The sequence below is a fragment of the Mirounga angustirostris genome, unplaced genomic scaffold (assembly GCF_029215605.1).
Source record: "Mirounga angustirostris isolate CCGP_5_RB_7025 unplaced genomic scaffold, mMirAng1.0.hap1 SCAF_13, whole genome shotgun sequence".
NCBI classification, from domain to species: Eukaryota; Metazoa; Chordata; class Mammalia; order Carnivora; family Phocidae; genus Mirounga; species Mirounga angustirostris.
This window is the reverse complement of record NW_026991721.1, coordinates 43,227,593-43,241,793: the sequence shown is the minus strand read 5'-3', so window position 1 is coordinate 43,241,793 and position 14,201 is coordinate 43,227,593. Positions and strand designations below refer to the sequence as shown.

The following is a 14,201-nucleotide window of genomic DNA, read 5'->3' as shown; positions in this document are numbered from 1 at the left end:
ATTCCAAATTAACATGGCTGCTAGAAAAGATGCTCAGGTGCAGGTGGTTCTGATGATTCAGTGCCTTCAGCGGCACGTCTCGAGTACATTCTGGTTTTGTTTTTTAAAGATTTTATTTCTTAGAAAGAATACAAGCAAGGGGAGCTGCAAGCAGAGGGAGAAGGAGACTCCCCGCGGAGCAGGGAGCCCAATGCGGGGCTGGATCCCAGAACCCTGGGATTATGACCTGAGCCGAAGGCAGACGCCTAACAGACTGAGCCACCCAGGTGCCCCTCATGAGTACGTTTTTATGTTTTATTTTTTACATACTGAAATCAGCAGGTGGTTGTGATGAGCAGACCAAATCGTAAGAGTGGTGATCTCTGGGGTCCACCCCTTCCTTTCTCCTCTTCCCCCTGCCTCCCTACACATTTACCTATTGAGGCAGAGGTGTCATTTTTGCGATCGAATGATGACATGACAACAGTTTGAAGAACTTTTTCCCATTGTACTCGGTACTCAGAAGCTGTTCTTTCTGAGCAAAACCAGCAAGGTCCTGGGACTTCGGTTAGGGAGAAATTACATAGTAAATGAGCTAGGAAGAGGAGCACTGATCCTTTAGCAGGTAGGGATAGACCAGGACGTGCGGTGCAGCCAATGAACTTCTGGAGGGAGACGTGGTATCTTACTTATCTTGGTGTCCCCTACAGTGCCCTCCAAGGACAGTGGCTGGTGCATGATGGGCCCTCATTCAGCTATTCAACAAATATTTACTAAGCAGTAGAGGATTTGTTTTTCCAGGTTTGGAGTTTTAAGCTTGTTAATAACAGCTGAATTCTTTCTCTGTTTTGTCATCTGCACTTTTGGACTCTGAGTTGGACCTTGTCTTTTTGCGGCTTTTTACAAGCACTCCATCTCCCCCTTCCCCAGCCTGGCCCATATTCTACAAACAGTAGGCTCGCAGCAAATGTTGTTCGGGAGGGGAAGGAGGAAAAAGGAAGGGAAGAAAGACAACTAACAATAAGCAACACAGGGGTAGGTGATCATTCTCAAACCTGTCTCTGAGAGTAGAGAATTTTCTTTAGAATTTTGCCAGAGCATCTTTCCAGAAAGTCCTACCTATGTGATGGCTCTTATTGTTAGCTCTGATTTCTTTCCTATGCTGGTTATGTTTGTCAACAACCCCCCCCCCCCCCCCCCCCCCGGTTCACCTACCTAAAAGCCCTGCCTCCCTCCAGCCTTCTTTCCATAGACATTCCTGAGACTCATGCCCTGTGTCAGGCACGGCTAGCACCAGGCCCTGAGGGCACACAGGCAGGCACCTTTGGGCAGCCAGAGTCATCCTCAGGGATATCAGTCCAGTGACGAGATGGACACATGAAGAGACCATTATAAACAGTGCCGTGAAGGCTGCCAGAGGCTTAGACTATGGTAAGAAGGAAAGGCCAGAAGTGTAAGGAGGAGAGTCAAGGAAGTCTTCCCAGAAGAGATGACTCAAGACTCGAGTCTTGGATGAAGAACAGCACAACTTTCCCTGGTTGAGGAAAGATGGAAGGGGCATTCTAGGCAAAGGGAAACACCTATGAAAAAGCAAGGGAGAGCGTGGACAAATTGTTCTATGTGATTTATCAATTCCGTCTCATGGTTTTATACTCGACCCATTTGCCTCCTATCATGTGAAATGATGCAACCCTCGGGCATTTTAGAAAACTTCGATAGCCAATCACTTCATCTCTCAGAAAGAAAGGCACTGATAAGGTGGGCTCGCCAGGAGATTAGGCACGTCCTTGGGTGAAAACAGAATCAGGCGCTTAGAGGAAACCACGCAGGAGGCTAATGAGCATCAGGACACTGAGGTTAAATGTAGTAAATTTTAATTTTTATTCTCTCTCCTGGGAGTGAGACGTTGGAATCCTTTGTGTGAGGGCAGGTGAATGCATGCATTCTCTTAGTCTGAGAATGAACTGAGAAAGAGGACAGGGTGATTTTAGGAATTTCAGATGGGGCCAAGGCCCATTTCAAAAGCCTTTTGGAATACACCTTTTCATGTCCAACATTTTCACAACATTTAGCGAGATGGTCCCATTCCTCCAACCCTGCTGCCCTGGGAAGGAAAACTGAGGAGAGGATGACAGCCTTCTCCAAGCATGATTTGTTTCTGTCCACGGAACCTCTGAAGACAGGAAGCCGAGGCTGACCTCTCTAGTCAAGAGTGAGCTCAACTTTAAAATTGTGATCGCATGTGAAAGCTAAAATGGGAAAGAAAAAATCAGTTCTCAGGACAGAAATGCTAAAAACCCTTGGGCCACATTCCAGTCAAGGTCCTGGCCCTGCACACAGAGCTCCCATTGGGGGTGGGTGGGTGGGAGACCAGCCAAGACCAGCTTAAGTCAGTTGAGTGTCAGGGATCATGGGGTTGATTCTAGAGGTGTCCAGTTTGCAGATAAAGAAACTTATCCCAGTGATTTATGCTACATAATCCTTAAACAACAGAAGCTCATGGCCAGGTCTCATTATTGAGAGAGTTGCCTTCCAAAACATTTACCCATTCCCACCAAACTGTTTGCAGTGGTTGAAGGAATCCAAGGAATCGAGTAGGTTTTTGTTTCCTAGGGCTGCCATAACCAATGGTCACAAACCGGGTGGCTTCAGACCCAGAGATGTATTCTCGTGCAGGTATGGAGGCTACAGGTCTGCAGTCAAGGTGTCGGCAGGGCTGGCTGCCATTGGAGGTTCTGAGGAAGAATTGTTCTTGCTTCCCTCCTAGCTTTCGGGAGGCTGAAAATTCTTGGGGTTTCTGGCCTGGCCGGCAGCTGCATCACCCTCATCTCTGCCTCTGCCTTCACAAGGCCATCTCTCCTCTCAGTGTCTGTGTCCAAACTGCCCCCTTACTATAAGGACACCAGTCATTGAATGAGCGCCCACCCAAATGTAGTGTGAGCTCATTTTAACCCGATTACGTCTGCAAAGACCCTATTTCCAAATAAGTCCATATTCACAGGTACAAGGGGATAGGACTTCAACATGTCTTTTGGGTGAATGCACACACTCACCACACTGTGTGTAAGACAACAAAAATCCATGGGCCGGGCGTGAGAAGACTAGGATGTCCAACCTGTTACCTCCCTGGGTGAGTCCCTTGCCCCAAGTTTCAGTTCTTCCTTAAACAAGACAATGCCTGCCCTGCTTACTTTAAAGATGCCATGAGAATAAGATGAAATCATGTAAGTATAAAAGTATTTTCATATGGAAAGTGTTCCTACAAGTGCAATTATGAATTCATTCCAGATTGTGTTGACTTTTCCTTAACTTCATAACTACCTAATGAGTAGGTTGTGAAATGAGAAACACAGCCTGTCTTCCAGGGAAGAGAATTTAAATTACATACCTCCCTTCATTTATGGTTTCAGATACAAGTACAATAGCAATCTGCAGTGAAGGAGAATAGTATTACAGATCCTTCTTCCCTGGACTTTTTCCTTACACCAAACAGGGTGGTATTCAGGTGAAACCAGGGTGTGGAAAGTAATTTAAAGGCAAACGAAGAGGGCTGATGTTCTCTTCTGGGCCACAGCAGACATCTCCAATGGCCGTGGTTCCCCTTTCATCTGTGTCTGTGTGTCCTTATTATTTGCTCTCAGGACAGTGTCCTGATAATGGCTTTAAATTTGCTTTGTCTGATGACTTCTGGTTATGGAGACATAGACCACCCAATTTATAAAATTAACGAAAGAAGTCGTCATCCTGGTTGACTGATACAACATACTCCCATGTCTATTATACAAAAATGACCACTGGGTAGCCAGGAAAAAAAATTTAATGAAAATGTTAAAAAAAAAAAAAAAAAATTCCCCTCGCCCCTTTTAAAGACCCCTGAAGCTCTAGTGGTGATAGGAAAAACTTTTTCAAGCCACCAGATTAAGTCAAAGGTGCTTGGAAAGAATATTAAAAATGGCCACCCATAGTGGAAATGCCAAAAAGAGGTGTCATGGATGACAGCTTGGGAACTATGGTTACCTCCAAAGCATCATGTGACCATTAGAGTGATACTGATGACCACAGTAGTGATAAATTCTGTTGACCTTGGACCTCAGGGGTTTGCTGACCCAGGAGAAATCCCAGAGGGGAAAAATAGCACCAGCAAAAAAGAAACAAAGAGGCTCTCAGAAAGAGGCTCCCAATCTGCCCTGCAGACCAAATTCTCGATTTCTCACTGCTGGGAATGTGTGCTTCCTGGGAACTATGATATTCCTCCAGGAACACGCCACATCTCAGACCAGTTAATAAACAAAACTTTATTTTCCTTTAATACAAAAATTAAATAGCAAAGTTGTTTTTTTTTGTACAGTGATAAATTAGAAATTTACAGTACAGACATCAATGCAGACACACGTTGTACATCCTTAAAAGCAGGGTCCACTTCCTTTGACGTTCAGCAATTCATCAGGGCACGTGTAGCAGGGCTTTGCCTGTATGTACCTGTATGTCGAACATCTGAAAGCCCCCAGGGTTGGCCTCAAGGTGGCTGGAGCTGCAGGGCAGCGCGGGGGCCCAAGGACAGGCCACAGGGCACCAGCCTGCCTGCTGCACAAGCAGGCCGAGGCCCAGTTTGTCTTGTCACACGTCACACTTGATAGTTATTCCACCCTTCCTGCAAAGAGCTCAAGGGGCCTTCATCCTCAGACCTTCGAAAGTCTCACAACATCCCCGTGAGGTAGGAAAAAATTCTGAACCACCTAGATGCCCCACTGGAGAGAGAGCGAGAGAGCAGCCTCCCTCTCCCAAAGTGCACAACCAAGTTGGGGCCCGAGCCCATGAGCAGGACACGGAGGGGAGCACATCCTGGGGGAGAAGATGGACCAGCCTTCGGAGAGCAGAACTGCTCCCACCCCTCTTCTCAGAAGCCCTTCTGAGATGACAGTGATCAGATCCTGAATATTGCAGGGGATCAGGGGCCATCAAAGCCCGGAGGACATGGCTCACAGAGGACCCCAAACAGGCCCTCTCCAAACTGCCTGGGCAAATACGGGGAATTCGCTGGTGCAAAGAAGAAGGGAAATAGGTAAATCAGAAACAGGAACAAGCTGCTACAGGGCAAATGGGTCGCCCGAAGGGAAGCAGCCTGTTGGGGAGGGTCAGGGTTCACTTCCCTCTTGGTGAGAGCCAGGGTGCCGTGACCGCACAGCGCATGGCAAGCCGCAGCAGCAGAGAGCCCTGAGCAGGCCACAGGGAAACAAAATCCATTATTTAAGGCTCCCGTATCTGATCCTCAGTAGGAGCAAAATGCTCTTCTAGGAGTATCCAAGATCTATGACCTAGGCCCAGAGGAAAAATGATAACCTGGGTCCTTCGCCAGGCATTATACAAACCCAGAGGAGGACTCTGAACCCAAATACAATAAAAGAATACCAGGAACCATTAGAGTCCAGTGACTGGACATAATTGGCTGGAAAGGCAACTCCCTCCAATCTCTCCCATCACAGAATGAAATTCAGGACGTAGGGGGGCTCCTTCCAAAGTCTGTGCCCTGTGGCTCTCCCCGCGGACTGCTGCTGGGGCCACCTCCCCAGAAGCCACAGACTGCACCAGCTTGGTGACATCCCTGTAAACGGAGTCTACGCGCGCGCCAGGGCTGAAGCTGTCGAGCTCCTCCGTGTCCTCGGGTCCTGACTTGGTTGCTAACACAGTAAGCCCTGAATTCAGTGACCGGGAGGCTTGGGGGTGGGGGGGCAGAGAAGACAAGAGCTCAGGGTGCTGGTAAAGTCACAATTCAGAACCTCAACACAGAAGTGTCCCTGATTCTGGGTTTCAGGGTGCAGGTGAGGGAGTGACTGGGGAGGGGAAAGTCGGGGAGCATCTCAGGGAAATAAACAGTGTCACCCCCTTCTCTGGTTTCAGGACCCGGAGCAAGCTGCCAGCTCAGAAGCCGTCTCAGAGATCAGGAAATGGGAGGAAAAAGGATATGAATCAACCAAGTAGCTCAACCAGATGGTTCTGGCCAGTTCCACCCTACCTCATGTTCCTCTGCCCTGAATGGTGGCCTTTACAAAGGAAGAGAAAGAGGGGTTTGCCAGAGCAGAGGGTGGACAGGGGTTCCCTTAGGCCCCGCTGAATAAAATCTCCAGAGGCCAAGGCATTTTGTGGGAAGCTCCAATCATCCCTACTTATTCTAGTTTTCAAGAAAAACCCCAGCCCTAACCTTTTCCCTTGCAAGATGCCCTCAAATTCCCCTGTGCAAGTCACATGGAACACCCCAAGCCCTGCACGGCCTGTCCCCACAGCCACATGAAGTGTGGGAGCTCACATCCTTTCAGCCAGTGTTCATAGTTTTCCTCGGTGATCTCCACAGAGGTGGTCATGAAACAGGGCTGAGGCCTTCTGTCAAAACCCCTGTGACTGACTAGCAGGGAATCGTGGGGAGGGCTGAGAGAGACAGTAAAGGCAGAAAGACCCAGGAAGCGGTTTATGGGACGGGAGACAGTAAAATGGATGAACATTCAGAGGCCTGTCCTCCTTCCCCAAAACCAACAGCAAAATTCAGCAGACCCAGGAGCACCCTCAGTTCAGGTCATTGAGAAGAACTGAGCTTTGTACTCCTCGACATCCCCTGAGGTGCCTAACACAGGGCTTTACACAGAGTGGACACTCAATAAATGTGCTAATAATTGACTTTTTTTTTTTTAAACAAATAGCAACTTAAGAGGTGATGGAGTCGTGTCAAGGTAACTGGTAACTGACCTCAGCCACAAAGCTCTTTTCCTGAAACCGTAAACACTCTCCATTGTCTGGAATGTGAAAGGAAAGGCCCACAGCCCTGATAGCTAGGGCTACTAATCCAGGCTGCACCGATGGCCACTTCTGATCAAATATACTTTCCCCTGGGAAGGCCAGAGATTTGCAGAAGGGACATGCTATAAACCCAGAGAGTTGTCGGGGCACTAGCTCCAGAACGTGGGTGTAGAGGTTCACCTAAGTACTCTTATTATTATTTCATTATTCACAAATATTGAGCACCTACTCCGTGCCTGTGACAAAGCCCTACAGTCGCACAGCAAGGCCAGTGCCCCACTGTACTGTCCTTCCCTTTCCTGGGCCAGAGTCTCAGCACAACTCCCAAGACACTGAGTGGAGCGTGAGTAAGGGCAGGCTCTGCCCCTGGGTGCATGCTCCAGGGCCCTGGCCAGCTCTGGGAACTGTCTGCAAGCAGCACAGGGAGTTCACATTTTGTATTTCAGAGGAGACGTAGTCTCAGATGGAGTTCAACTGGTCCTTCTGGGGATCATTTCTCATGCTCCTGGAACCCTGACCCAGAGTCCAGCCAAGGTACTCGGGCTCGGCTCACACACACACCAGGGACCACCCGTGCCCAGTTAGCATCTGTCCTCAAAGCCCCGAGACTTTCCCTCCCAAAAGACACAACAGACCTTATATGCATCTTCACCTCAGACGGCTCAGGAGCCCCCAAAAACAAAGAAGAAAGGAAAGTGTCAAACCACGGACATAAAACTCAAAAAAGACAGAAAAGGACACGCGTATTTCCAGAATCTGACCACCTATTCGGGAATTTGAGTCCCTGGAAATGTTTTTCCACAAAGAAAGGCGATAAAAGAGTTTTCCTACCTGTTTTTAAAAGGGGAGTGGGGTGGGGCATGAATAAATAAATGAGTCATTGCAAAGTAGCTGCTGAAGCAAAGATAGGTATGAGCTACAAGGAGAGCAACCTGTGACATTGTCGACAATTTGTCCCAGAGAGCTGGTGATTAGAAGGCCTAAGGCAGGATGAGAGAGTCCAGTTACAATTTTAAAAGAATTGCAACTTTTTGAGAGGCTGCTAGGGGGGTACCCCATTGTGAGGAACATAAAGCATAAATTTTAAAAGCTCTGGATACCCCTGCAAAAGGCAATTAAGACCTGTGCTGTTAAGAGTTTGCAGTTCATTTCATATGGTCTACACTTTATTCCCTACTAACCAATCAAGCTCCTGGCTGGAATTCTGGAGATTCATTAAGCACCATATAAATACTCCAGGCCACACTGCCTCCAATGAAATCTTATAAGGAGCCTTTGCCAATTACTAGGAAACAATTATGCACCAAGTAGTTGGATTAGCTGTCCTTAGTTCTCTCTACAAAACAGCAAAGTCTTCATTGTGGGTAGTAGACTAGACTGATAACATTCTTATGCTAAAGAAAGAAAGGCACTATCATTCTGAGAATGCAAGCTGACCATAGTTTTAAAGTCAGTTGAGTATACTATTATGTCATGGTGCAAGAATGTGCTTTTAATTGTAATTGACACACACAAATTACACAGCTAATCTGTGTGAACGCAAAGTTGCCAAGAAACTTAACATTTTAGCTCTTCCAGACTGGCGTCTGCATAGATGCAATCACACAAAGTAAAATATATTAAGTCCCCATTGCTCAATGCAATAGGTCTCCGGGTCGGTAAGGTAAGTCAACTTGATAAATCTCATTTTCCTCTGAATTAAATGATTGTCAGAAAGTAAATCACCCTTACTTTCCCCCTCATTAGGCATGCTGCGGTGCAAAAAAAAATCCTATAAAAATACCTATTTTGAGTCATTAATGTAAAATGAAGAAAACAGCAGCAGCCCAGAACAGGGATGTTGAAATTTAAGAGGAAGAGAGAGAAGAAAAATCCACTGGACACCTTATGTATGTTTGTACGGTACTTTTGTTTTTCCAAACAGTTCTGTCTTAGGACAAAGGCACTGAAAGATTCTGACACCACCTCTTGGGAGAGCAATCCACAAAGTTCTAAACAGCAGACTGCGCACCACAGAAAATGTTTATGTTAGATCAGCCCAACTATAAAACTCTTGTAACACTTGTCTGAACCCCGTGTCTCCAGTGTTTATAGATTGCTTTGCTATCTGAAAGACCCAGTTAGTATTTAAGATTTTAAGGGTTAAAAAAGTTAATCTTTCTCCCTGCGAGTTACCTACTCACAGCTCAGATCTCACTCTGCAGGGAAAAGCAGCTTCGCCCTGGACCCTCCTGGAATCTAGGCAGGACCTCCACGCTCCAAGCTGCGAACTGCTAAAGTGTTCAATGTTTTGATTTTTCACAGCTTTGAAAGCCTCTAACTGGCTTTTCCATTTTGGATCATTCCAAAGTCTGCAGCAAAATCCTTTTATGATGCTGGGAAGTGGGGGGGGGCGGGGGGCAGGTGGTGGTGGCTTACAGGGGTCACTTAAGTGTTGCCAGTCTGCTCAAACTGAGATTCACTGCAGGAAACTTTTAGTCGCACTTGCACCAAAATGCTAGCATTCCCCCCCGCCCGCCCCAATGCCTTCAAAATTTGGAAAGCGTGGAGCCCAGTTTGCCTTATACCACAGTTTCGTTGCCTTTCCCAGGCTTCACCCAACCATTCCCCCGCTTTTCTCTCTTTACCTTCCCAGAATTCACCAATCTGTTAGAACACTTCTGCCAGGTGTGCAGAGTTTTGGCAGACCAAATCCACATGCCTGAAGTGATGCCCACCAGCAAAGACATAAAAATTTTCAACATTTCCACTGCCATATTGGAGTCATCTGCAGAATACCGGAAGAGCGCCCAGTTGGAGATTTCATAGAAATAACAGGCAATCACACAGGTGGCAGGCACCGTGTACAGGACTGAGAAGACCCCGATCTTGACCATCAGCCTTTCCAACTTGTCCGTCTTTGTCCCATCCTTTTGCAGATTGGACCGAATTTTGAACAAGGCCACTAAACCGGCCGCGATGAACAGAGTCCCGATCACCAAGTAAGTGAAGAGGGGAGCCACCACAAAGCCCGTGAGGGCATCAAGGTTTTGATTCCCGACGTAGCACAGGCCGGTCAGTTCATCCGCATCCACCAGTCTCATAATCAAGATGACAATGGTTTTCACAGCAGGAATGGCCCAGGCGGCAATGTGGAAATAAGAGCTGTGCATCTCAATGGCCTCATGACCCCATTTGAGTCCCGCTGCCAAAAACCAAGTGAGTGTCAGAATAACCCACCAGATGGAGCTGGCCATTCCAAAAAAGTACATCAGCAAGAAAATGATTGCACATCCTGTGTTCTTAAGTCCTTCTTGGATGAGAACAGGTTCTGCTGCCTCTTCAAAATCGCAGGATATCCTTTCCCGGCCCACGGTCAGCCTGACAATATAAGCAATGCTATAAATATTATAGCACATACTGAGAAATATGATGGGGCGCTCAGGGTAGGAAAATCTGGAGGAATCGATCAGGAAGGTGAGCACCGTGAAGGCGGTGGAGATGAAGCACAGACTGGCCCACACGGCCATCCAGATGTCCGTGAACTCTTTGGCCGAGCGGCTATACAAGCCAGCATCATAGCCACACTTGAGAACACAGTTCAGGCTCCTTTTCACCCATATGTACTGATCCGAGTTGGTGCCTACGGAGTGGCACTCTTCCCCAGGCTGCATGGGGGTTTTGTGAGGTAATGGCACCTCCTCATCACCTGGCCCTTCCATGCACATGTGGTTGTGGTCATTCTGGGGTGGGAATTTGCTGCAGTTCAGGCTGTCTGGCCAGGCAAACCCAAATTCCTTCAGGACGGGTTCACAGCGCCTCTTGACTGAAAGACACATGCCGCCGCATGGGCCGATGGGGATGTTGATCTTCTCTGTGCACATTGGCACATAAACCGAACAAAGGAAGAACTGGAAAAGTAATGAAATGAACAAAGAAAACAATGACTTGGAAGTCTGACCAAATGCTTGCATGAAGCGGAGTTGAATGCTTCCAGGCAAAGTACATACCGACTTTTAACCAGCTATAGGGACTCTGACTACTTACTCCGACCTCAGACTAGGGTGCCTAAAAAATCCGTTGCTTGCACACTTTGCTTCTTTGGGTTCTAGCAATCCTTTCCCGCAGAACATAAATAAATAAATATATTAAAAGGACCTAAAGGATTACATAATCCCTTTTTTGCATAATGCTTAAGAAAATAAACCTTAAGACTTGACTTTGCGTCTCCCTCTTTGAAAGAGCCGAACAGACTAATTGAATGACTGAGTCATTCCAGTGATGGGGTGATTTATTTTTGTCCTCATTTCTTTATCACCATAAAAATAAATGTTAAAAAAAATGTAGGTCCAGCTTTTCTCCTATTAATATTCTCTCTTTTCTCTACTTTACTTTATCCCCTAAATTTTTTTTAATCAGTCCCATACTGAAACAGAAAATGTCCTAATTGAGACACTAGTAGACCCAAGGATGGGATGCAGGTTGAGGTCTCTGGTCACCAGGGCTTTGTTTGGCCAGGTTTCCTCAATGAATAATAATGAAGCACAATAGGAAAATATAAATGTGAAGTCCCTGGAACTGCAGTACCAGCAGGGGAGAGTCCAGTTGCTGTCCTCAATTCTTCCAGCATTGATAAACAGTCGGCTTGGCTCCTTACAGATGTTGTCTATGAAGTCTAGAGTTACAAGTAACTATTTTCCAGCATGTAAAGGGATCCAGTCCTGTCCTTCAAAACAGCTTGGCTGCTTCCCCAGGATACATGTAATTAAAAATATATATCCCTGCAAAAGCTGTTTCTCCAACAAAATTGCCACTGATGTCAGGATATGTGCTGTTTCCAAACTGAGAGCTAGAGGATCATTTCTTAAGCTTTTATAACCTAGTTCTAAAGTTCTGAAAACTCCGAAGGGACATTTCAGCAGCAACAGGTCTAATCCCAATCATCTTTCTGAAACCACAGTCCAACTTTTAAAATGACCTATGTAAAAACACGCACCTACTAAGTAAGCTGCCTGCCTGTTTCTTATCTCTCAGAAGTTACAACCAGAACCACGGATTTCTGAAGCTTTCAGCCTGGACAACTACCCTCTATTTTTTTTCCCAAGTTCTTTCCTGTCTAAATTTCTAAAACTCACTCATCGCCTCACTAACCAAAACACAACCAGGGCTAACCCTTTTTTAAAAATCTCTTTCAGTTCCTTTTTTAAAAAGTGAATTGGTTGTTGGTTTTGTAAGATTATAATCACCCTGTATATGCAAATTATTTCTTCACCTATTGTAGGCTGAGCATTTTCTCTATCATTACAGAAGCTTTAAAATTTTTAACGACTGAAAAAAAAATCTTCTAATATACAAAATACCTTCCTGGAGCTTGACCACACACTATCACCTTTTCCCCAAGCTGTGTTTTCTCCCCACCAAATCCTAAATCTGCCCTCAACCCTGAGGATCCAAAATGATCTCAAGCCACCCAACCATTCCTTCCTGCATGACCTCTAAAGTCATGCAGGACGACGCGAGGAGGGGCCACTCCGCAGAAAACGAAGCAAGCAGTGGGGTTTCATTTAATAACACACCCCCAAAATATGGGGGAGAAAGGAGGTCGGAGAGGGAGGAGAAGTTCCCGGCTCCTTATCTCTCCTTCCAAGTCTTAGTTGCAGCTGGCTGCCCTGCTGCGGACTCGCCCACCGAGCAGCGGCGGCCAGAATCCTTGGCAAAGATAACCCTCAGCTCCACTGGGGTTAGGGGCTTGGCCAGACAAGGGTGAGCAGGGGAGAAAAACGGAAGGGCGGGGTGTAAGAGTGGGTTCTTTCGCAGGCCAGACGACTTACACAACGTTTTGGCTTCCAGTCCCTGAGAAAGGACAGAAAAGTGGGGGTGGGGGTGGAAATCACTTTCCCAGGATAGTTTTACCCTTCAGCCTTGGAAGGGGGCAGGGGGCTTGGCTTGGCAAGGGCTTCATGGAGTTAGTCTGGGCCGTCCCCGCCCAAGGGGTCCCGTCCCGCGAGGGGTGGGGGTGGGGGCGCCCACCTGCAGCTGGCTGGAGCAGCCGTACTGGATGAGCGGCGTGAAAGTTGTCAGCTGCAGCTCGGCGTCTGTCTGCAGCTCGTGCCCCACCAGGTTGGGCATCTTGGTCACGTTGTAGCCCAGGTTCTGGCACATGGAGATGCGGATGGGGTCGCAGCGCCGCTCCTCCTCGTCCCCGAAGCCCCGCGCTGGCTCCAGGAGCAGCAGCAACGGCAGCAGCAGCCGCAGACTGAGATCGACGCCCCCGGGCGCCCCCAGGACGCTCGGCACTGCGCCCCGCCAGGCCATGGCCAGAGCCGGGGGCAGCGGCGGCGGGGGGGCGTCCAGAAGACACCCCCAGTTTGCACCGGGGCGCCGGCTGCCCGCGCTGCTCCCAACTCCCGGGAAGGGAGTGTGATAAGGCGCCAAGGGCGAAGAAGGGGCAGCGGCCGGGTCTCTGGCAGCTGCGCGCGACTGTGTGGGATATTAGACGCCCGTGGCCGGGGCCGAAGGACAGGCTGCGAGGGGCATGGCTACAGGCGGCGAGCCCCCAAACCGGCGCCTGCCCCGTCCGCTCTGCCTCTCGGCAAAACCCGCCAGCACCCAGCGCCGCGCCGCTCTCCCCGCCCGAGCCCTCCGCGGCGCTAGAGGTTCGCTGGGCGGTGGCAGGGCGGGACGGACAGCGCGCCTCTCCAATGGCCGGGCGCCGTGGGCAGCGAGGGGCGGGGCCGCTCTGCCGCTGGAAGGGTCAGGCCCCCGCCCGCCAGCCCCCCTGCCCCGCCCCTCCCTCTCTCCCTCCCGGAGCGCCCCGCCCGGCTTCCCGGCTCTCACTTTCCTCCCACCCGGTTCGCGGCGCTCGGGAGCCAGGCGGGGATGGAGCCGAGTTGCTCCCGCCGGACCAGCCTGCCCCCTCCTCTTCCAGGTGAGAAATGCTCCCAGATCAGTCGACTCCCTTTCATTCCACTCTTCCGGCTGTCACCTCGGCCCGTGGCTACCTACCTATCAGGCAGAGAAACGTACACAAAGAACACGGGCTTTAGATTTGCAAAGACTGTGGCTTTAAATCCTGGCTGTGTGACCTTGAGCAAATTGCTCAACCTCTCGGCGTCAGTTTCCTCATCCGTAAAGAGACTTGGGAGGATTAGACGTAATGCGTGAAACGCTTAGCCCGGTGCCTGGTACAACGCAAGCTCGCAGCTATTTTCACTGCTAACTTGCTTGGGTTGGAGCCGGGCCGCGTCTCCCCGCCCCCAGACTCGGCCCGACCTGCGCCCGGGAGCTGCCTGTCTCCAGCCGCTAGTGGGGGAGGCGCCCCGGAGCAGCCGACCAGCCGACGGTCTCGCGCTCCGATTTCCTCACCGTATGAAATGAAATTCCACAGGGGGATTCAAAAGGAAATGAGACCGGGACGCTCCGTGCTTCTCGGCCCGCCGCCCTTCCTGTGTCGA

The 14,201-nt window shown here is 49.0% G+C and overlaps 1 protein-coding gene and 1 long non-coding RNA gene across 2 annotated transcripts in view; one reads left to right on the top strand and one right to left on the bottom strand.

The window, feature by feature from the left end:
* The window catches only part of LOC135362356 (uncharacterized), a 66,311-nt gene extending 59,652 nt beyond the window's left edge, over positions 1–6,659 (top strand). The window contains exon 7 of the long non-coding RNA XR_010406933.1: positions 5,463–6,659. This is a non-coding gene — a long non-coding RNA (uncharacterized LOC135362356). The remainder of the gene's footprint in view (positions 1–5,462) is intronic.
* Positions 4,260–13,405, bottom strand: FZD4 (frizzled class receptor 4). Its single transcript, XM_045894582.3, has 2 exons — positions 12,778–13,405; positions 4,260–10,658 (listed from the first exon to the last, which is right to left on the bottom strand). The coding sequence occupies exons 1-2, from the start codon at positions 13,060–13,062 to the stop codon at positions 9,330–9,332; spliced, it is 1,614 nt and encodes a 537-aa protein (XP_045750538.1). The 5' UTR covers positions 13,063–13,405; the 3' UTR covers positions 4,260–9,329.
* Between the last annotated feature and the right edge of the window lie 796 nt (positions 13,406–14,201).

Coding starts and splice junctions, on each gene's coding strand:
- FZD4 (XM_045894582.3), bottom strand. CDS start 13,062: ATGGCCTGGCGGGGCGCAGTGCCGAGCGTCCTGGGGGCGCCCGGGGGC. Junction 10,659..12,777: donor GCTGCTCCAGCCAGCTGCAG/GTGGGCGCCCCC, acceptor TTACTTTTCCAG/TTCTTCCTTTGTTCGGTTTA.